This window comes from Podarcis raffonei, chromosome 10, assembly GCF_027172205.1.
Source record: "Podarcis raffonei isolate rPodRaf1 chromosome 10, rPodRaf1.pri, whole genome shotgun sequence".
Lineage (NCBI taxonomy): Eukaryota > Metazoa > Chordata > Lepidosauria > Squamata > Lacertidae > Podarcis > Podarcis raffonei.
The window spans coordinates 73,008,099-73,025,491 of NC_070611.1; the positions used below are offsets into that span (position 1 = coordinate 73,008,099).

General features: G+C 53.1%; 1 protein-coding gene across 1 annotated transcript in view; it reads left to right on the forward strand.

Annotated features, from left to right (window-relative positions):
- LOC128421639 (cadherin-related family member 5-like) overlaps nt 1-13,381 on the forward strand; it is a 74,278-nt gene extending 60,897 nt beyond the window's left edge. Inside the window, exons 13-15 of the mRNA XM_053404656.1 lie at nt 863-941; nt 2,592-2,782; nt 10,890-13,381. Of these exons, the coding sequence (XP_053260631.1) occupies nt 863-941; nt 2,592-2,782; nt 10,890-11,783 (1,164 nt within the window). The 3' untranslated portion in view covers nt 11,784-13,381. The remainder of the gene's footprint in view (nt 1-862; nt 942-2,591; nt 2,783-10,889) is intronic.
- The last annotated feature ends 4,012 nt before the right edge of the window (nt 13,382-17,393 follow it).

Sequence of the window (17,393 nt, forward strand, 5' to 3'; positions counted from 1 at the left end):
CGGAATCTACGTTAAGTATATAAATAATTTTCACAAAAGTTATGCTGACAAATACCGTATTTTTCGCTCTATAAGACCATAAGGCGCTAGTTTTTGGAAGAGAACAAGAAAAAAAAAATCTGAATCCAGAAGCCAGGACAGCAAGCGGGATCGCTGTGCAGCAATCCCACTGGCTGTCCTGGCTTATGGGATAGCTGCGCACAGCCTCTCCCGGCCAGGCAAGGGGAGCCTTCATCGCCTGCCCAGGAGAGGCTGCGTGCGGCTAAGGCTCCCCCAAGAGCCGTGCTCCCTTTAAAGAGCGTGTGTAGCGTATGTGGGGCTCTTGGGGGCTTTTCCCCAGGAGGGAGAAGGGACCGAGGGGCTGCCCTTCTTCCTCCTCGGGGAAAAGCCCCCAAGAGCTCCACACACGCTCCACACAGCTCTTTAAAGGGAGTGCTGAGCAGAACCTCCCGCCTGCATTCTTTCCATAAGACGCACACACATTTCCCCTTACTTTTTAGGAGGGGGTAGATGCGTCTTATAGAGCGAAAATTACGGTTTATTTCAAGGCTTGAACCGTATCTGCATATAAAGACAAAATGGAAACTATAGACATACAATAGTGCTTTTTAAAAATACATAGGGAATGTTTGCTGACCGAGGCCCCCTTTGGAATCGGAGGCCCGGGCCAAGTGGCCCATATGGCCCCCCCTCTGTCTGGGCCTGAGCGTGAAAATCCCTGGCAGGCGGCCCTCAGTCCTCTCCTCAAAAACTCCCCAGGAAAGAGAGTCCGCCACCTTCCGAGGGAGACCGTTTCACTCCCAAAATACTCGGCGCTCACCTGTGTGCTCCTGGTGATGCTCAGCTTTTATTCCTCCTTTAGATCCTTGCGCGAGATGAGGAGTCGGGTGAGACTGCCAACACCACGGTCAACGTGGAGGTGCTGAGTCCTGGCCAGGCAGGTATGCCAGGGCAGGTGACTGGGCAGGTGGGTGACTGGGTAAGCGGGCTCCCTCTCTGCACATGGCCTCTCAGCTATCCATGAAGGGACATGCGCACAATGTGTTGCTGAAGGCTGGTGGTAAATAGCAATAGGCCCTTATTCTGTTACAGTCAGGCATAGGCAAACTCGGCCCTCCGGATATTTTGGGACTACAACTCCCATCATCCCTAGGGAACGGGACCAGTGGTCAGGGATGATGGGAGTTGTAGTCCCAAAACATCTGGAGGGCCGAGTTTGCCTATGCCTGTGTAACACACCACAATTGCCTCATTACGTAAATCGTGTTCAGAATACCACAACACACATGTAACTGGCTGTAAAGTAACATAACATTATATATAATAAAACTGTAATTTAATCGTCATATCAAAAAATTGCAAAGCGCTGTTCCTGATGGCAATAACATATGATATCACTATTAACCTTCTATATGTTTTTATTGTCGTAAAGTCCAAGGATAAAGGTAAAGGGACCCGTGACCATTAGGTCCAGTCATGGCCGACTTTGGGGTTGCGGCGCTCATCTCGCTTTATTGGCCGAGGGAGCCGGCATACAGCTTCCGGGTCATGTGGCCAGCATGACTAAGCCGCTTCTGGCGAACCAGAGCAGCGCACGGAAACGCCGTTTACCTTCCCGCCAGAGCGGTACCTATTTATCTACTTGCACTTTGACGTGCTTTCGAACTGCTAGGTGGGCAGGAGCAGGGACCGAGCAACGGGAGCTCACCCCGTCGCGGGGATTCAAACCGCCAATCCTCTGATCGGCAATTCCTAGGCTCTGTGGTTTAACCCACAGTGCCACCCGCGTCCCAAGGAAAGTCCAAGGATAGTCGAGTCCAAAGATTGGTGGTACCTCAGTTTTCGAATGTAATCCATACCGGAAGACCGTTCAACTTCCGATACATTCAAAAACCGAGGGGCAAGGGGCGATCTGCCAGTTCAATAGAGAGAATTGTGAAAAACAACAGAAAACACACTGCAGAAGCAGTTTGACTTCCAAGGCGCATTCGAAAACAGAAGCATTCACTTCCGGTTTTTTTGGCTTTCGAAAACCTAAAAAGCAAGGGAAAATGTGTGTGCATCCTATGGAGTGAATGCAGGGGGGAGGCAGGCGGGAAAAGCCCCCAAGAGCCGCACACAAGCTCTGCGCAGCTCTTGCGGGCTTTTCCCCAGGAGGGAGAGGGGACTGACTGGCTGCATCAGTCCCTTCTCCCACCTCGTAGAAAAGCCCACAGGAGCCACGCACCCTTTGAAGAGTGCGTGTCTCCTGTGGGCTTCTGCGGGAGGTGGGGGAATTCCCCCACAAAAACAGGGAGAAGGTCTGGGAGAAGCGCACAAGCTGCGTGCAGCCTGTCCGCTGCTCCCAGAGCTGAAGGGAAAATCATATTTTCCCCCTTGATTTCCCCCTCTGAAAACAAGGTGCGCCCTATGGTCAGGTGCGTCCTATGGAGCAAAAAATACGGTAGGTGTGTCTTATAGAGCGAAAAATACAGTGCATTGCTGCGCAAGACCCCTGCAGCCCTGAGCTCTCTCTGCACCACTTATTGCGACTCAGAGTGAGACCCAATGCTCTTTTCCTCTTGCCCCCACCCTCTCCGCGTCCTGGGCAGTTCCCCTGGATCCTCTCGAAGCCGGACACCAGGGGACGATGGACGCCGGAATCCTGGCAGGCGGCCTGGGGGCGCTGCTCTTGGTGACGGCCATCATCCTCTTCCTCATCCTGCGAGCCATGAAGAAGAGGCAGCGGCGCCAGCAGAACATGGAGCGGGCGGCTCTGGCCATGGAGAAGCACCCCAATGTGGTAAGCGGGATGGGTGCGCGTTGATGTGCAAGCTCCAAAGAGCGGGCGCAACAGGAGAAACACCTTGTCTGGAGCAGTCAATGGGGAAACTCCAGCTAAGGCGTTTGGTGCTCAATGACAGCCCAGCCACATCATCTAAGTAGGGCTGGGAATGTCCCCCAGTCTGAAATCACGGCAAGAACCACATACACAATCCCAGTCAGTTTGGGTGAGAGAGAGCAAGGGGTATGACGTGGGCTGGATCTACATGGACCTGTAAAAATGTTATTAAATATAACATTATATAACTCTCCGTGCATTTTTCCATTGATGATGACTTTTAGAAGACATCTGTAGGCAGCCCTGTTTAGGGAAGTTACAGAAAGGTAGCCGTGTTGGTCTGCCATAGTCAAAGCAAAATTTTTTTTTCCTTCCAGTAGCACCTTAAAGACCAACTAAGTTAGTTCTTGGTATGAGCTTTCGTGTGCATGCACACTTCTTCAGATACCAATATTCTTCAGGTATCTGAAGAAGTGTGCATGCACATGAAAGCTCATACCAAGAACTAACTTAGTTGGTCTTTAAGGTGCTACTGGAAGGAAAAAATTTTTTTGTTCTGTTTAGGGAAGCGTTTAATGTTTAATGGACTATTGTATTTTAATATTATGTTGGAAGCCACCCAGAGTGGCTGAGGAAACCCAGCCAGATGGGCAGGGTATAAATAATAAATTATTATTATTATTATTATTATTATTATTATTATTATTATTATTATTTATACCCCACCCTTCTGGCTGGGTTTCCCCAGCCACTCTGGCCGGCTTCCAACAGAATATTAAAAATACAATAAAAACATCAAACATTAAAAACTTCCCTAAGCAGGGCTGTCTGCAGATGTCTTCTAAAAGTCAGATAGTTGTTTATTTCCTTGACATCTGATGGGAGGGCGTTCCACAGGGCGGGTGTCACCACTGAGAAGGCTCTCTGCCTGGTTCCCTGTAACTTGGCTTCTCGCAGGGAGGGAACTGCCAGAAGGCCCTCAGAGTTGGACCTCAGTGTCTGGGCTGAACGACGGGGCTGGAGACGCTCCTTGAGGTATACTGAGCTGAGGCCGTTTAGGGCTTTCAAGGTCAGCACCAATACTTTGAATTGTGCTCGGAAACATACTGGGAGCCAATGGAGCTCTTTCAAGACTGGTGTTATGTGGTCCCAGCGGCCGCTCCCAGTCACCAGTCCAGCTGCCGCATTCTGGATTAATTGCAGTTTCCGGGTCACCTTCAAAGGTAGCCCCACGTAGAGCGCATGGCAGTAGTCCAAGCAGGAGATAACCTCCATGAACTCATCTAATCCTCTTCGAATGCCACCCAGGTTGGTGGCCTTTGCTGCCTCCTGTGGCTATGAGTTCCATAGTTTAATGATGCGTTGTGTGAAGAAGGACTTCCTTTTATCTTTCCTGACTGCTCAGAGAGACCCTCCCCCCAAAATCGGGCCTGCTTTCCTCAAACAAAGGGCTTCCGCTGTCTCTAGATGCTCACAACACCCCCTTGCCTTTTCCTTCTGCTTTTCTCCTCTCTGTTCCTTGACTGCCTTCAACCATCCTCAGCTTTTCCCACCCTTACCTGGCCTTTTGACACTGGCCCCCCACCCCAGCCTGACATGAACACCCCCCGTTTCCAGGGATGCTCTGGCCTCTTAGATGTAGCTGTTCTCCAGCTCACACCAGCCTGGCCAATGGTCAGGGGAGGGTCATTGAGTTGGAAGGGACCCCTGAGGGTTATCTAGTCCAACCCCCTGCAATGCAGGAATCTTTTGCCCAAGGCGGAACTCGAACCCGCAACCCCGAGATCAAGAGCCTTGCGCCCTAATGACTGAGGTATCCCAGCAGCGGAATTTTTCTTGCAAAACATAGGAGGATGGGAGGGGAACAGCTGTTCACAGAAATTCCCCAAGACCCTTTTACCAGTGCAAAGCTTTCTGCAGCCGCAATAATGATTTTGCGAGCGTGAAATTTTGTGCACGGGAACACGAAGAATTATCTGGCGAGGCTGTCCTGATTTCATTGTTCCCATGTGCAAATTCAGTTTAAATCATCATTGCATAGGCCTAGGGGTGAATGGGGTGCCTAGGGGTGCCTAGGGGTGAACGGGGTGCCTAGGGGTGCCTTGCCCAACATGGAGCCCTTCAGCCGCCTTGCGCTACAACTCCCAACATCCTCCGTGTCACATCTGCTGTGGCTGATGGCAATTGTAGTCTGAAAATCTGGAGGGCACCAAGTTGGGGAACCAGACACTACTGGAACCCAGAAATCCTGACTTATCGACAACTATGGGAGAAGGAAAAAAACTCCAGAGATTTGGACAAATCACTCCAGAAAGTCTCAGAGTGGTTTCACAAGCCCTCATGAACTGCCACCTGCTGGCCATTCCTAGAAGTTAAAGCATTTCAGTTGTTATTTACGAATTTCACAAACTGCATATACCGCTTGGTTTTCTTTCTTTTTTAAAAAAGAAGTTGAAGCAATTTACGAAATGTGTGCATGCAAAATTTGTGTGTGCTTCTGCCGTGCCCAAGTCCTTTTGCAGAGACCTGGTTGCTTAAAAAGGGTCGTGCAACACCTTCCGCCCCGGTCAGGCTGTGGGTCCCTCCTCCTCTGGCCTGCCTGCCTTGCTGTGGTTCTCTGCGCATGCTCGTTCTCAAACCTTGACCTTCTCTTTCTCTCTCTCTCTCGTTCTCTCTCCCCTGTCTGTCGCTCTCGGCTCGCCCTGCCACCCGACAGAGCTTAAAATGGTTCCAGCCGGTGAGTGCCCAGATGGGAGGGGGAGGGGGGAGGGCAAGCGGGGGGGAGAGACCCCACCCTACCCCTGCCACCCAGCCACCTCCGCAATGGCTGCACCTACCAAGGGACGCTGTTGGCGCTGTGGGTTAAACCACAGAGCCTAGGGCTTGCCGATCAGGTCGGTGGTTCGAATCCCCGTGACGGGGTGAGCTCCCGTTGCTCAGTCCCTGCTCCTGCCCACCTAGCAGTTCGAAAGCACATCAAAGTGCAAGTAGATAAATAGGTACCGCTCCGGCGGGAAGGTAAACGGCATTTCCGTGCGCTGCTCTGGTTCGCCAGAAGCGGCTTAGTCATGCTGGACACATGACCCGGAAGCTGTACGCCGGCTCCCTCGGCCAGTAAAGCGAGATGAGCGCCGCAACCCCAGAGTCGGCCACGACTGGACCTAACGGTCAGGGGTCCCTTTACCTTTACCTCATTCCAAACTGATGCCCAGGGATAACTGTGTCAGGAGTTCAGCCTACACTTGAGTAGGACTCTGGCAGAGACACATGCCCGACTGGCATGTTCCCTCCCTCCTGGTCGATCGTTCGGGAGCTTCATAAGTTTTCTTCAGGCCAAACATCACAGTGACCGATGCCAACCGACACCGGCACACTTAGGGATCCGCAGAGTTTGCGCAGTTGTGTAACAGACCTCAGCAACTCAGCATGTTGGCTAATATACTTTATTTACATGTACAGTGGTGCCCCGCAAGACGAATGCCTCGCTAAACGAAAAACCCGCAAGACGAAAGGGTTTTCCGATTTTTAGCGGCTTCACAAGACGAAAGCCCATAGGGAAATCTCCGGGGACAGCGGGGAAGCGCAGCGTGCCTTCTCCTCTGTTCCCGGACCTGTCCTGAAGGCTTGTGGTGGGAGGTCCGGGAACAGAGGAGAAGGCGTGCAGCGCTTCTCCTCTGTTCCCGGGGCTTGCGGTGGGAGGAGGGTTTTTCCTCCCCACCGCCAACATTCAGAACAGGATTCTGAATGTTGGCGGTGGGGAGGAAAGCCCTCCTCCCACCACAAGTCTTCAGGACAGGTCCGGGAACAGAGGAGAAGGCGCGCAGCGCTTCTCCTCTGTTCCCGGACCTGTCCTGAAGACTTGCGGTGGGAGGAAGGTTTTCCTCCCCACCGCCAACATTCAGAACAGCATTCTGAAGCCTGGCGGTGGGAAGAAAAGCCCTTCTCCCCCGCTAGCCTTCAGAAGAGTTCCCGCAGGGCTGCCTAGGCTGCGGATAGCAGCCTGCTGCCCCGCACGAGGGGCGCTCTTAAGCAGAGCGCCCCTCGCGCGGGGCAGACATTCGCAGCTTGGGGAGCCCTGCAGGACTTCCCCGCAGTTCTCTCCAAGATGCGGATAGCAGCCTGCTGCCCCTATCCGCAGCTTGCGGATAGCAGCCTGCTACCCCTATCCGCAGCTTGGAGAGCCCTGCGGTGAAGTCCTGCAAGGCTCCCCAAGCTGCGGATGTCTGCCCCACGCGAGGGGCACTCTGAAGCAGAGCGCCCCTCGCGCGGGGCAGCAGGCTGCTATCCGCAGCCTAGGCAGCCCTGCGGGACCTCTTCTGAAGGCTGGTGGGGGGAGAAGGGCTTTTCTTCCCACTGCCAGCCTTCAGAAGGCTGTTCTGAAGGCTGGCGGTGGGGAGAAAAGTCCTTCTCCCCCCCCACCCTTCAGAAGAGGTCCGGGGACAGACTGTCCCCTGACCTGGTCTGAAGGCGGTCTCCATAGGAACGCATTAATTGATTTTCAATGCATTCCTATGGGAAACCGTGCTTCGCAAGACGAAAAACTCGCAAGAAGAAAAAACTTGCGGAACAAATTAATTTCGTCTTGCGAGGCACCACTGTAAACACACATGGAGCACTGCAACATCCTGTCTTCATGTGAAAGATAAAAATCCCATGACTGCAATCATGGATCAGGAATTCTAACAAACTGGACCATGCTCACGATCGTGACATTCATGGCTAGCAGCCTCAAACAACCCAGAGGAAACCAGTGTTCTCAGAATTGTAGAGTTGGAAGGGACCCCACCCAAGGGCCATCTAGTCTAACCCCCTGCAAGGCAGGAATCGCAGCTAAAGAACCCCGGATGGAGAGTTACTGAACGGAATCACTATGTGCCAATTGGGGGGAAAGGAGAAGGACTACTGTTGGATGCCTTGGCAGGCATAGCCAAACTTGGTGTGCTGGTCCCGGGGGGGGGGGGTTACCGTGCGGTGTGGTCTGTGTCTGGTCCGAGGCTAAAACAGGGCAGGGAGTTGGGTGTGGCAGAAAGCAGGACAGGGTGCCAGCAGGAACAGGTAACCAACGATGTTGCTCCCGCAACCTGGGACTGGGCAGGCTGGCCTTTATCTCCTCTGAGGCATAGGGCAGCCCCGGCCTCCAGGTGACTCGCCTCTCCTGGCCTGGAGGCAAACACTCCTCCTGCGAGAACTTAGTTCCCTCCGCCTCTCTGCCCTGAGCCTCTGCAGCTCCGGAGAGGCTGGAGGGTTACTGGACCCAGAGGCAACCTCCTCTTCCCCAGACAGGGCTGAGAGAGGCACACCTGCAGGCAATGGGTCCTCCATCACCTCAGGAGCCAGAGCAGACTCATCTGGTGTCTGCTCCTGAGGATCTTTCACAGGTGAGGGCCCTTCAGGTTCAAGCCCCAGCCCCGGCTCAGCCGGCCCTGGAGGCGGGAACTCCTGTGCAGGCTGGGATTCCTCAGGTTCAGGCTCTGAATCAGATTCCCAGGCCATCACACCTGGCCCTTCAGCTGTTTTGGCACTACAGTTCCCATCATCCCTGACCACTGGTCCTCTTAGCTAGGGATGTTGGGAGTTGTAGTTCCAAAACAGCTGGAGGGCCAAGTGTGGCTACACTTGCCTTAGAGGCTTAAGGGAAGGAGCATGAAGAGGGTGGGTGGCCCCATAGGAAAGGGGGAGGAGAGGGGGGCAGATCTGGGTGACACAGGCCAAAGACAGGGGTCCTTCAAGCCTTAATGAAAGTCGGCAGTGTGGCACAGTGGTTAGAGTGTTGGACTAGGACCTGGGAGAGACCAGGGTTCGAATTCCTACTCAGCCACCAAGCTCATGGGGTGAACATGGGCCCGTCACCGCCTCTCTCAGCCTAACCTCCTTCCCTCACAGGGTTGCTGTGAGGCTAAGGTAATAGAATTATAAAACAGGAGTTGGAAATGACCCAAAGGGTGATCTAGTCTGACCTCCGAAATGTGGGTGCTTCTAGGAGAAAGGGCGGGATACAAAGGCAAGAAGGAGCCTGCATGCACATTTGAAACATGTCTTGACCAGAAAGCCTCTGAGAAACAACAGAAATTTATCCCAGCGGAGGCTTCTTCCGTGCCACCAATGGATTAGGCCAAATACGATGTGACACGGAGGGAGGTGGGGCAGGTGGGGAGCCCGTAACAAAGAGCGAGCCGGCAGTAAACCCCACGTTTATTAGCAAAAATGCAATCTTCGCAGACTTGATGGAGTGCAAGGAATGCAGTGGCTCAACCCCGGTAGACCTTGCCCCATGGATATTGGCAAAGCTGAAAGTCCCCACCTCCCCACAGTCGTCAATGTCTCCTCCTCTCCAGGGCTTTACCCAAGCGATCAGAGACTGTGCCTGCATACAAACAGCCTCTCCTCCGCCCTCTTCACACCTCTCCTGGTTCTGTGAGACCAGGGAGGAGGAGAGCTTGTTGCAGCAGCAGCAGCAAGAGGAGACATCCATGACTCTTCACCAGCTGGACTCATCTCTGCCTCTTGGCCTCCCTCCTCTCCTGATTCAGCTTCTACCTCTGATTCCGGACTTCTCTCTGCACAGACTCTCTCCGCCCACTAAGCCCTGTTACCTTTCTAGATTCCGACACCTCCTCTTCCCAGGCTTCTCCTTCTGACCACGCATCATTGTCCCACCACCAATCCCTGGGCTCCGAACCTTCTGTGGGAATGTTTAGGGATGCAGGGAGGATGTATTGTCTAAGATATCGTATCCCAGCTTGTCTTTACAAGTTCAACAAAATCAGCAGAGTTAACATTCCCCTTATTAAACACACACACAGCAGATAGCATCCTCAGACTCGTTAGAGTCTCTGTAAATATTTGCTGGTATTTCCCCCGTTTAATCCCTACGCAGTCTTCTGTAAAGTATAAAACGTTTACTCACAAGTAATCATCTGTTCACACAAAGGTTCCCAGAAGGCAGATTAAAAGGTTAGAACATACAGTGGTACCTCGGGTTAAGTACTTAATTCGTTCCGGAGGTCCGTTCTTAACCTGAAACTGTTCTTAACTTGAAGCACCACTTTAGCTAATGGGGCCTCCTGCTGCCGCCGTGCTGCCGGAGCACAATTTCTGTTCTCATCCTGAAGCAAAGTTCTTAACCCGAGGTACTATTTCTGGGTTGGCAGAGTCTGTAACCTGAAGCGTATGTAACCTGAGGTACCACTGTAGTTTAAATGTGGTGACTATCTCCTTATGGGAGAAAGCCTCCCCTTTTCTTCTCTTGGCCTGGAGCCAAGGGTGCATCTTAGTAGTGCTGTTGTTAAGATGGCATCAGTAGAGAAAAGAGAGACAAGAATGGTCGCCAGCCTGTGGTTCTGGTTCTTTCTACTTCAGGAAAGGCCACGCCCATCTCAAGTTACACATAGGAAGTTTCGTCTCAGTCCTGGAAAGCAGGAAGTTCTGGCTGGAGGACTGAGACAACCTTCATGTCATGTTGTGTTTGACTGCACCTCATTCTTACATCCCACACCTTCTTCTCCTGGTGGCTCCCCAGTTGGTACCTCCCACTATTCCTCTGCCCCCAACCCATCCATGACACCCCAGGAATTTGTTTTCAGGGGGAGGGGGTTGCCTCCAATAAGCATGGAGCATGGCCTGGGCATGGATAGTTCAGATGGTTAGAGTGTGGTGCTGATACAAAGCTCGGTTGTCGACCGCAATCCATTCCAAAAGCCTCTTCCAACTTCTGAAACGTTTGGCAACTTCTGATTGGTTGCAAGAGCTTCTTGCGGTTAAGCGGAAGCTGTGTTGGATGTTCGGGTTCTGAAAAACGTTCGAAAACCAGAGCATTTACTTCTGGTTCGGCATTCGGGAGCCGAGATGTTCGAAAACGGAACCGTTCGGGAACTGAACCACCAAGGTTACAGGTTCAGTCTTCGTACAGGACAGCTGCTTATTCCTGCATTGCAGGGGGTTGGACTGGATGATCTTCAGGGTCCCTTCTATGAAGCACTCTCAGATGAAAGCCCCCGACGCCAGGTCCTGCCATCTTGCCTGGCTCCCCTCTGCTAACGGGGCCCTTTCCCTTTCTCCCCTTCTACAGGTCAATGCTGGAAAGGCCCCGCCGCACCCCGATAACGTCTACTTCCAGAATGAGGGGTACAGCGACCTTGGCGACGAGGCGCCCAAGACGTACGGAGGCCAGGCGGCCCTGAACTCCAAGCTGGATTCGGCAAGGAGCGGGAAAGGCCTGCCCGTCGGTGATGCACTGCTGGCCAACTCGGTGCCCAAGGGCGGGGGCCAGGCCCGAGCCAGTGCGGCCCCTAAGAAGCCTGAGGAAGAAGAGGAGGCCAAGACGGCTCTTGTCAACGGAAAGGCCCTCGAGCAACGCCCCTCTCTCTGCCTGGAAGACGAGGCCTTGCCCAAAGCTGCGGAGCGGCCGGTGGAAATGCGGGTGGTGGAAGACGAGGATGAGGAAGATGAGGAAGACGAGGCTACTCTCTTCCCCGTGGGCAGTGAGGAGAACCAGTTTGGAGACACCATAGGAGAACCCGAGGAAGAACAGCGCTCCGAGGGCGGTCCGCAGCAAGGGGGAGAGTCGGTGCCGGAAGGCAAGATGGCTGCCAACGGGGGCCCAAGCCACGTGGAGCCCGCTCCTCAGAGCCCCACTGCTGACAGGAACTGTGAGGGTGGCAGAGGGGCTGAGGAGCACCCTGGGTCCCCCAGCGAAAGCATGGACGCATCCCAGGTTATTCCCTGTGGCATTGCCACTCCAGGGGCCACAGAGCCCAGCGACACAACCCCGGCCCCCAAGGAACCAGTCCCCCCACTGCCGAAGCTGGAAGAGCTGCCCACGGAGGACGAGGACGACGACGGGGAGGAGACGCCGAAGGCCACGTCACCCACTTATCGAGACCCCCTGGCGCCTCTGCCTGTCAGTGACGTCAGGATGCCCGCAACGCTTTTGCAGCTTCTGGAAGATTCCATCGAGTGCTAGCCTGCGTCTCGCTGCCCCACCCTGAGCGCGGCCTGCTCGGCCAGGGCGGAGGGAGGGAGGACAGTGGACGGTGTAGAGACAATCTCCTTTCACTGAGGCGAGCGTAATGGGGCAACCGTAGCTCCGGGCATTGGTTTGTGCTGAGCGGGCAGACTGGGGGGAAGGGTCTGCCCCTGGATCCCAGGGCTCGTGCCAACATTGGGGGGCTCCTTTCCTCAGCTCTGTCTGCCAGGCGCACAAAGGCATTTGATTTCCTCGAATGGGGCGTTGCTGACTCTTTAAACCCACGATAGACATGTTAGGTTCCCCCCGTAAGTTGGGGTCGGCCAGGCAGCCCACCAAGGTGCACCAGCTTCTGCTCAGGGTCTACCAACTGGGGAGGGGGGAATGCTTTGGCCTGGGGGTGGGCGGGCAGGGGGCGTATTCCCTTCTCAGCAGCTTCCCTGGCAGGACAAAGAGGAGTGGGGAACCCCCAAGGGAGGAAAGCTCAGAGCAGAGGTCAGAGGGAGGAGGTGCTAGATGATGCAGAGGCAACAGGGTTTAGTGAGCAGGAAGAGCAGATGACAGATTGAAGTTCAGACTCCGAAGGTGAAGCAGAGGAAAAGGGTCAAGAGGCTGCTGAAGAATCCAGGGCGTCTCCCTCTCTGGCTGCAAAAAGCTCCTCTCTCTCCTGGTCTCTGAGAGCGCACAAAGTAATGAGAGGAGCGGAACAGAGACCAGAGGTCTGTAGGTGCAATTTGAAATAGTTTGGGAAACATCTGGGAGAGGAGTCCGCCTTAGAGAGGGTAAAAGGCACGGACCTTCAGTCCTGGCAACTGCTCACCTACTGGGGAGTGTTGCTGAGTTGTACGTTCTTTTCCTGGAATAAAAAGTCAACTTCACTGACAACAGAGCTCTGCCTCTTTTGTGCCAACTTGCGTCTGACTCTGGCCCTGATAGCCAGATGTTTTGGATGGCAACAACCGTCATCAGCCCCAGCCAACGCCCAGCTGGGTCATCTGAAAACATCTGGAGGGCAACAGGTTGGCTAAGGATGCTGTAGAAGCTCTCCCGACGTCATGCCATGCGTGAGCTGTCGATTCTCATCCCAAAACACCCCCAGTGGGGTGCCCTCGGGGTGTTGCTGGACTTCCTCTCCCATCAGCCCCAGACAGCGTGGCCGGTGGCCAGGGAAGATGGAAACTGTAGTCTAGCAGCATCCAAAGGGCACCATCTTAGATATCTCAGCAGGCGTCAGATCCTGAAGGATGGAGAGGCTGATTGCCCCAAGGTATGCCAGCAATGTGGACCACTTTTTGCAAGCGAGGCTCTCAGGCAAAGCAGCACCAAACCTCCCCTCACCTAGCCGGGAGCTCACCGGTGCCACTTCTGCAACTGCTCAGTCGAAGCCCCATCCCTGGGGCTGGATGCGTGTCCTAGGGGGCCTGGGGACACCCTGCCCCAGAAGGATCAAGGCCAAGGAAAGCCCAGGGCTACCCCAATGTCTCACCACCAGCCCTTCCTCTGCAAGCCTGTTGGTGGATGTGCTGTAATATAAAACTGAATGTATGATAGAAGCAACTATTGTCTTGCTTGCGTCTTGGGTTGGTGAGTGTGAGGAAACTGCATTCCTCACTCCAGAAGCTACGTCTAAAGGAGGTCCGGGACGGGTGGCCCAAGAGGACATCATGTTACAGAGGAGGAGGAGGAGGAGGAGGAGGAGGAGGAGGAGGAGAAAGCCAATCCACGCCACCTCATCCGTTTGTATTTTGAAATTAAAGTGTTTTAAAATAAAAAAGTGCCAGATGATCTTTGTGTCCACCTGGGGGGAAGTTCTGGGACAGGGTTTGGCAGCGACATCCCAGAATTTGCTCAGAGTTGCAGCCAGCTCACAACTTGCAGAACCCACAGGTGTTTTTTTCGGTGGGTGGGTGCGTCATAGGGAAGTTTTCAATCTTTGATGCTTTATCGTGTTTCTAATATTTTGTTGGGGGCCTCCCAGAGTGGCTGGGGAGGCCCGGCCAGATGGGAGGGCTATAAGTAATAATTTGTTATTAAAATTATTATGGGTGCTGCAGAGGATTCTGGGCCTAGCTGTCACCTTTTTCCTTTTCTTGCGAGGAATCCTATTCGGAATAAGGGAATTTCCCTTAAAAAACGGGAAATGTTGACAGCTATGATTCTGGGGCACAGCCTTGGCTTGCAGGTAGTCATGCAAGAAGCAAGAATCTGTGTGCTGAGGTTGGCACAGTGAATGCATTGTGAACAGTGCCATTCTAAGCATGGCCGTAGGTCAGCTGCTTCCACATGTGTGGTTGCAGTGGGACTCACATGCCCCAAGCTTTTTTTTCTGGCATCCACACGACATCTGCATAAAAATGTCAGCCTATGTGCCTCCCCGCTACTTAACCTAGATTTACCCTTTCATGAGAGTGTGAGCACAGTGTGCTGGGCTCGGGGGTAACCTGAATAAAGTGGTCCAGGTCCAGTTCTGAATCCAAGGGTTCCACGAGGAGTCAGTCCGACAGGGCCAAGGCAGGACACGAGGCAGGAAACCAGGCAAGGTCAGGCACAGGGTCTTAGGTAGGTTCCAGCAAGCAGCAATGTTGCTCCTGCAACCTGGGACGGGGTCCGACCGCCTTTTATGTCTGTCGGGGTAATGGCCGGTCCTGATCCCCCGCCGACTCACCTCCCCATCTCGCCTGAAGGTGAGCACTCCTCCTGCGAGTACTCAGGTCTCTCCTTCTCTCAGACCTTAGCCTCTGCAGCTCGGGAGATGTCGGTGGGTTACTAGACCCAGGGACCGCCTCAGCCTCTCCTGACCCAACTGGTAGTGGAGCAGCTGTAAGTGATGGCCCAGCCGGAGGCAACGAGGTCATCCCCGCATCTGGAGCCAGGGCAGGCTCAGGCCCCTGACTTGGCCCAGCTGGTGTTTGCTGCAGGGGAACCTGTGCAGACTGGGGCTCTTCAGAATCAGGCCCCAGACTTGGTTCAGATGCTGCCTGGGGCACAGGATCCAGTGCGGACTGAGACTCCTCCGGTTCTGAGCCCGAGTCCTAGGCCATCACACTGTGTTCCTCTTGTCACAGTGGCCAACCAGGTGCCCTAATGGGATTTGAGCAACTCTGCGGGAGGCGCTGTGGGTTAAACCACAGAGCCTAGGACTTGCTGATCAGAAGGTCAGCAGTTCGAATCCCCACGACGGGGTGAACTCCCGTTGCTCGGTCCCTGCTCCTGCCAACCTACCAGTTCGAAAGCACATCAAAGTGCAAGTAGATAAATAGGTACCACTCCGGCAGGAAGGTAAACGGCGTTTCCGTGCGCTGCTCTGGTTCACCAGAAGTGGCTTAGTCATGCTGGCCACATGACCCGGAAGCTGTACGCCGGCTCCCTCGGCCAATAAAGCGAGATGAGCACTGCAACCCCAGAGTCGGCCAGGACTGGACCTAATGGTCAGGGGCCCCTTTACCTTTACCCCTCCTATGGTTTTGAGCAACTGCTATTTAGAAGCATCGCTGCCTCCAACTGTCTTTGGCCTGTGTCACCCAGATCTGCCCCCCTCACCCCCCCTTTCCTATAGGGCCACCCACCCTCTTCATGCTCCTTCCCTTAAGCCTCTAAGGCAGGCATGGCCAAACTCGACCCTCCAGCTGTTTTGGGACCACAACTCCCATCATCCCTAGCTAACAGGACCAGTGGTCAGACATGATGGGAATTGTAGTCCCAAAACAGCTGAAGGGCCAAGTTTGGCCATGCCTGCTAAGACATCCAACAGGTAGCCATTGGATTTTCTGCAGCCTAAGAAAATGCAAGGATGACCCTGATGGAATGACAACACGGCAACTCAGCTAAAATGTGCGGAAATCTGGTGCGGAAAGACCCAGTGCTTGCCTTTGCAGAAGCCATGCTGCAAAGTCCTTCAGCAAGACTTGTCCTTCACTAGGCTCGGTAGTTTCATTTACAATTTACAGGTGTTAAGATGACTGACCTTAAATAAGTTGGAGTTCTTGTTATTAAATATACCAAGAAAAAAGCACACCAAGAACTCAGGCCAATGTAAGTTTCAATAGTGTGAGTGGTCCCTACTCACAATTCAATAGTTGATAGAAACGAGCTTTTCTGTGTGCACGTTTATCTACCCACACATAGTTGTTTTCCTTGAGAAAGGTAGAGAATAACAGGACATATTTATCCGAAAGTCCTCAAACTTACGAACGGCAAACTTAAAAATTACCGTATTTATCGCTCTATAAGACACACTTTTCCCCCTCCAAAAAGTGTGTGTGCGTCTTATGGAGCGAATGCAGGCTCCATGGCTTCAGCGATAGCAACGCGAAGCCTCCGAAGCGCAGTGGGAGAGCTTTCCCCATGCTCCGGAGGCTTTGATTTGCTTTCGCTGAAGCCTGAAGAGCGAGAGGGGTCAGTGCGCACAGATCTCTCTCGCTCTCTAGGCTTCAGGGATAGCCGCCTGAAGCCTCCGGAGCACAGCGGGAGTGCCCGCTGCAGTCTGGAGGCTTCGCGTTGCTTTCGCTGAAGCCAGGAGAGCAAGATTCTCCTGGCTTTGGGGATAGCCGCCTGAAGCCAGGAGTGCAAGAGGGATTGGTGTTCACAGACCCCTCTCGCTCTCCTGGCTTTGCTTCGCTGGAGAGGTGCTGCACAGAGAGGGAGAGAATTTTTTTCCCCTTGTTCTCCCCCTCAAAAACAAGGTGCGTCCTATGGTCAGGTACGTCCTATAGAGTGAAAAATACAGTAGCTGATGAAGGTGAATACATCGAAACAGGGCCCTCTCCTGGTTTCCAATCCATAACTGACTTCTGCTCAATGATTGAAACTGAGTCTCCATCTGCAAGCTGATAAATCATAAGGATCAACATTATTGTCGAGTGAAAAGGAGAAAATCTTTGTAACGAATTATTGTCTTATACATATCTCTCTGAGTCTGCAATCTCTGTTAGAGTTTGTAATCTCTATTTGAGTTTGTAATCTTTATTGGAATACATACTTTTGAATGGGTTAGTTTTTGTTTCTATTGACTATTGAATTGTGAGTAGGGACCACTCCCACTATCGAAACTTACATTGGCCTGAGTTCTTGGTGTGCTTTTTCTTAAGATGACTGACCTGCCATTTCCTCTAGAAGTCCCCCTCTTGACTCAAGTAGGGAAGCTGAACAAAGACCTTTGTAGACCCCAGCTGAGGCTTCGGAGTTTAATGAAGACTTAAGTTCTATGCAAGCTGAGTTGCTATTGGGGAAAGTAGAGCTGCGCTTGTATCAAGTTTTATTTCAGAACCTCTCTGATTTCTCTTTACACTTGTTTCTGAAGATCTAAACCTGGGCCCTGCGGCCTCAACAGAACACATGAAAAAGCATTCAGCTGTAAAAACAACAACTAACAACACAGTAAAAGTAGGATTGGCGTGGAAAGCAGGTTGGGGGTCAGACCGCCTATTGCTCCGCTATAAATCTGGGAAGAGTCTTTCTGCTTCCCTGGCAAGGGCAACTTTCTGCCCAGGCATCCAGCAATGCGCTTTGATGTGCTCCAAAACTGACCGAGTAGTTTCCCAAAGAGCTGAGATTAAGAAGGCAGCACGACGGCCAGTTCCTGCTCTCCACCGCAGACATCCCACAAAC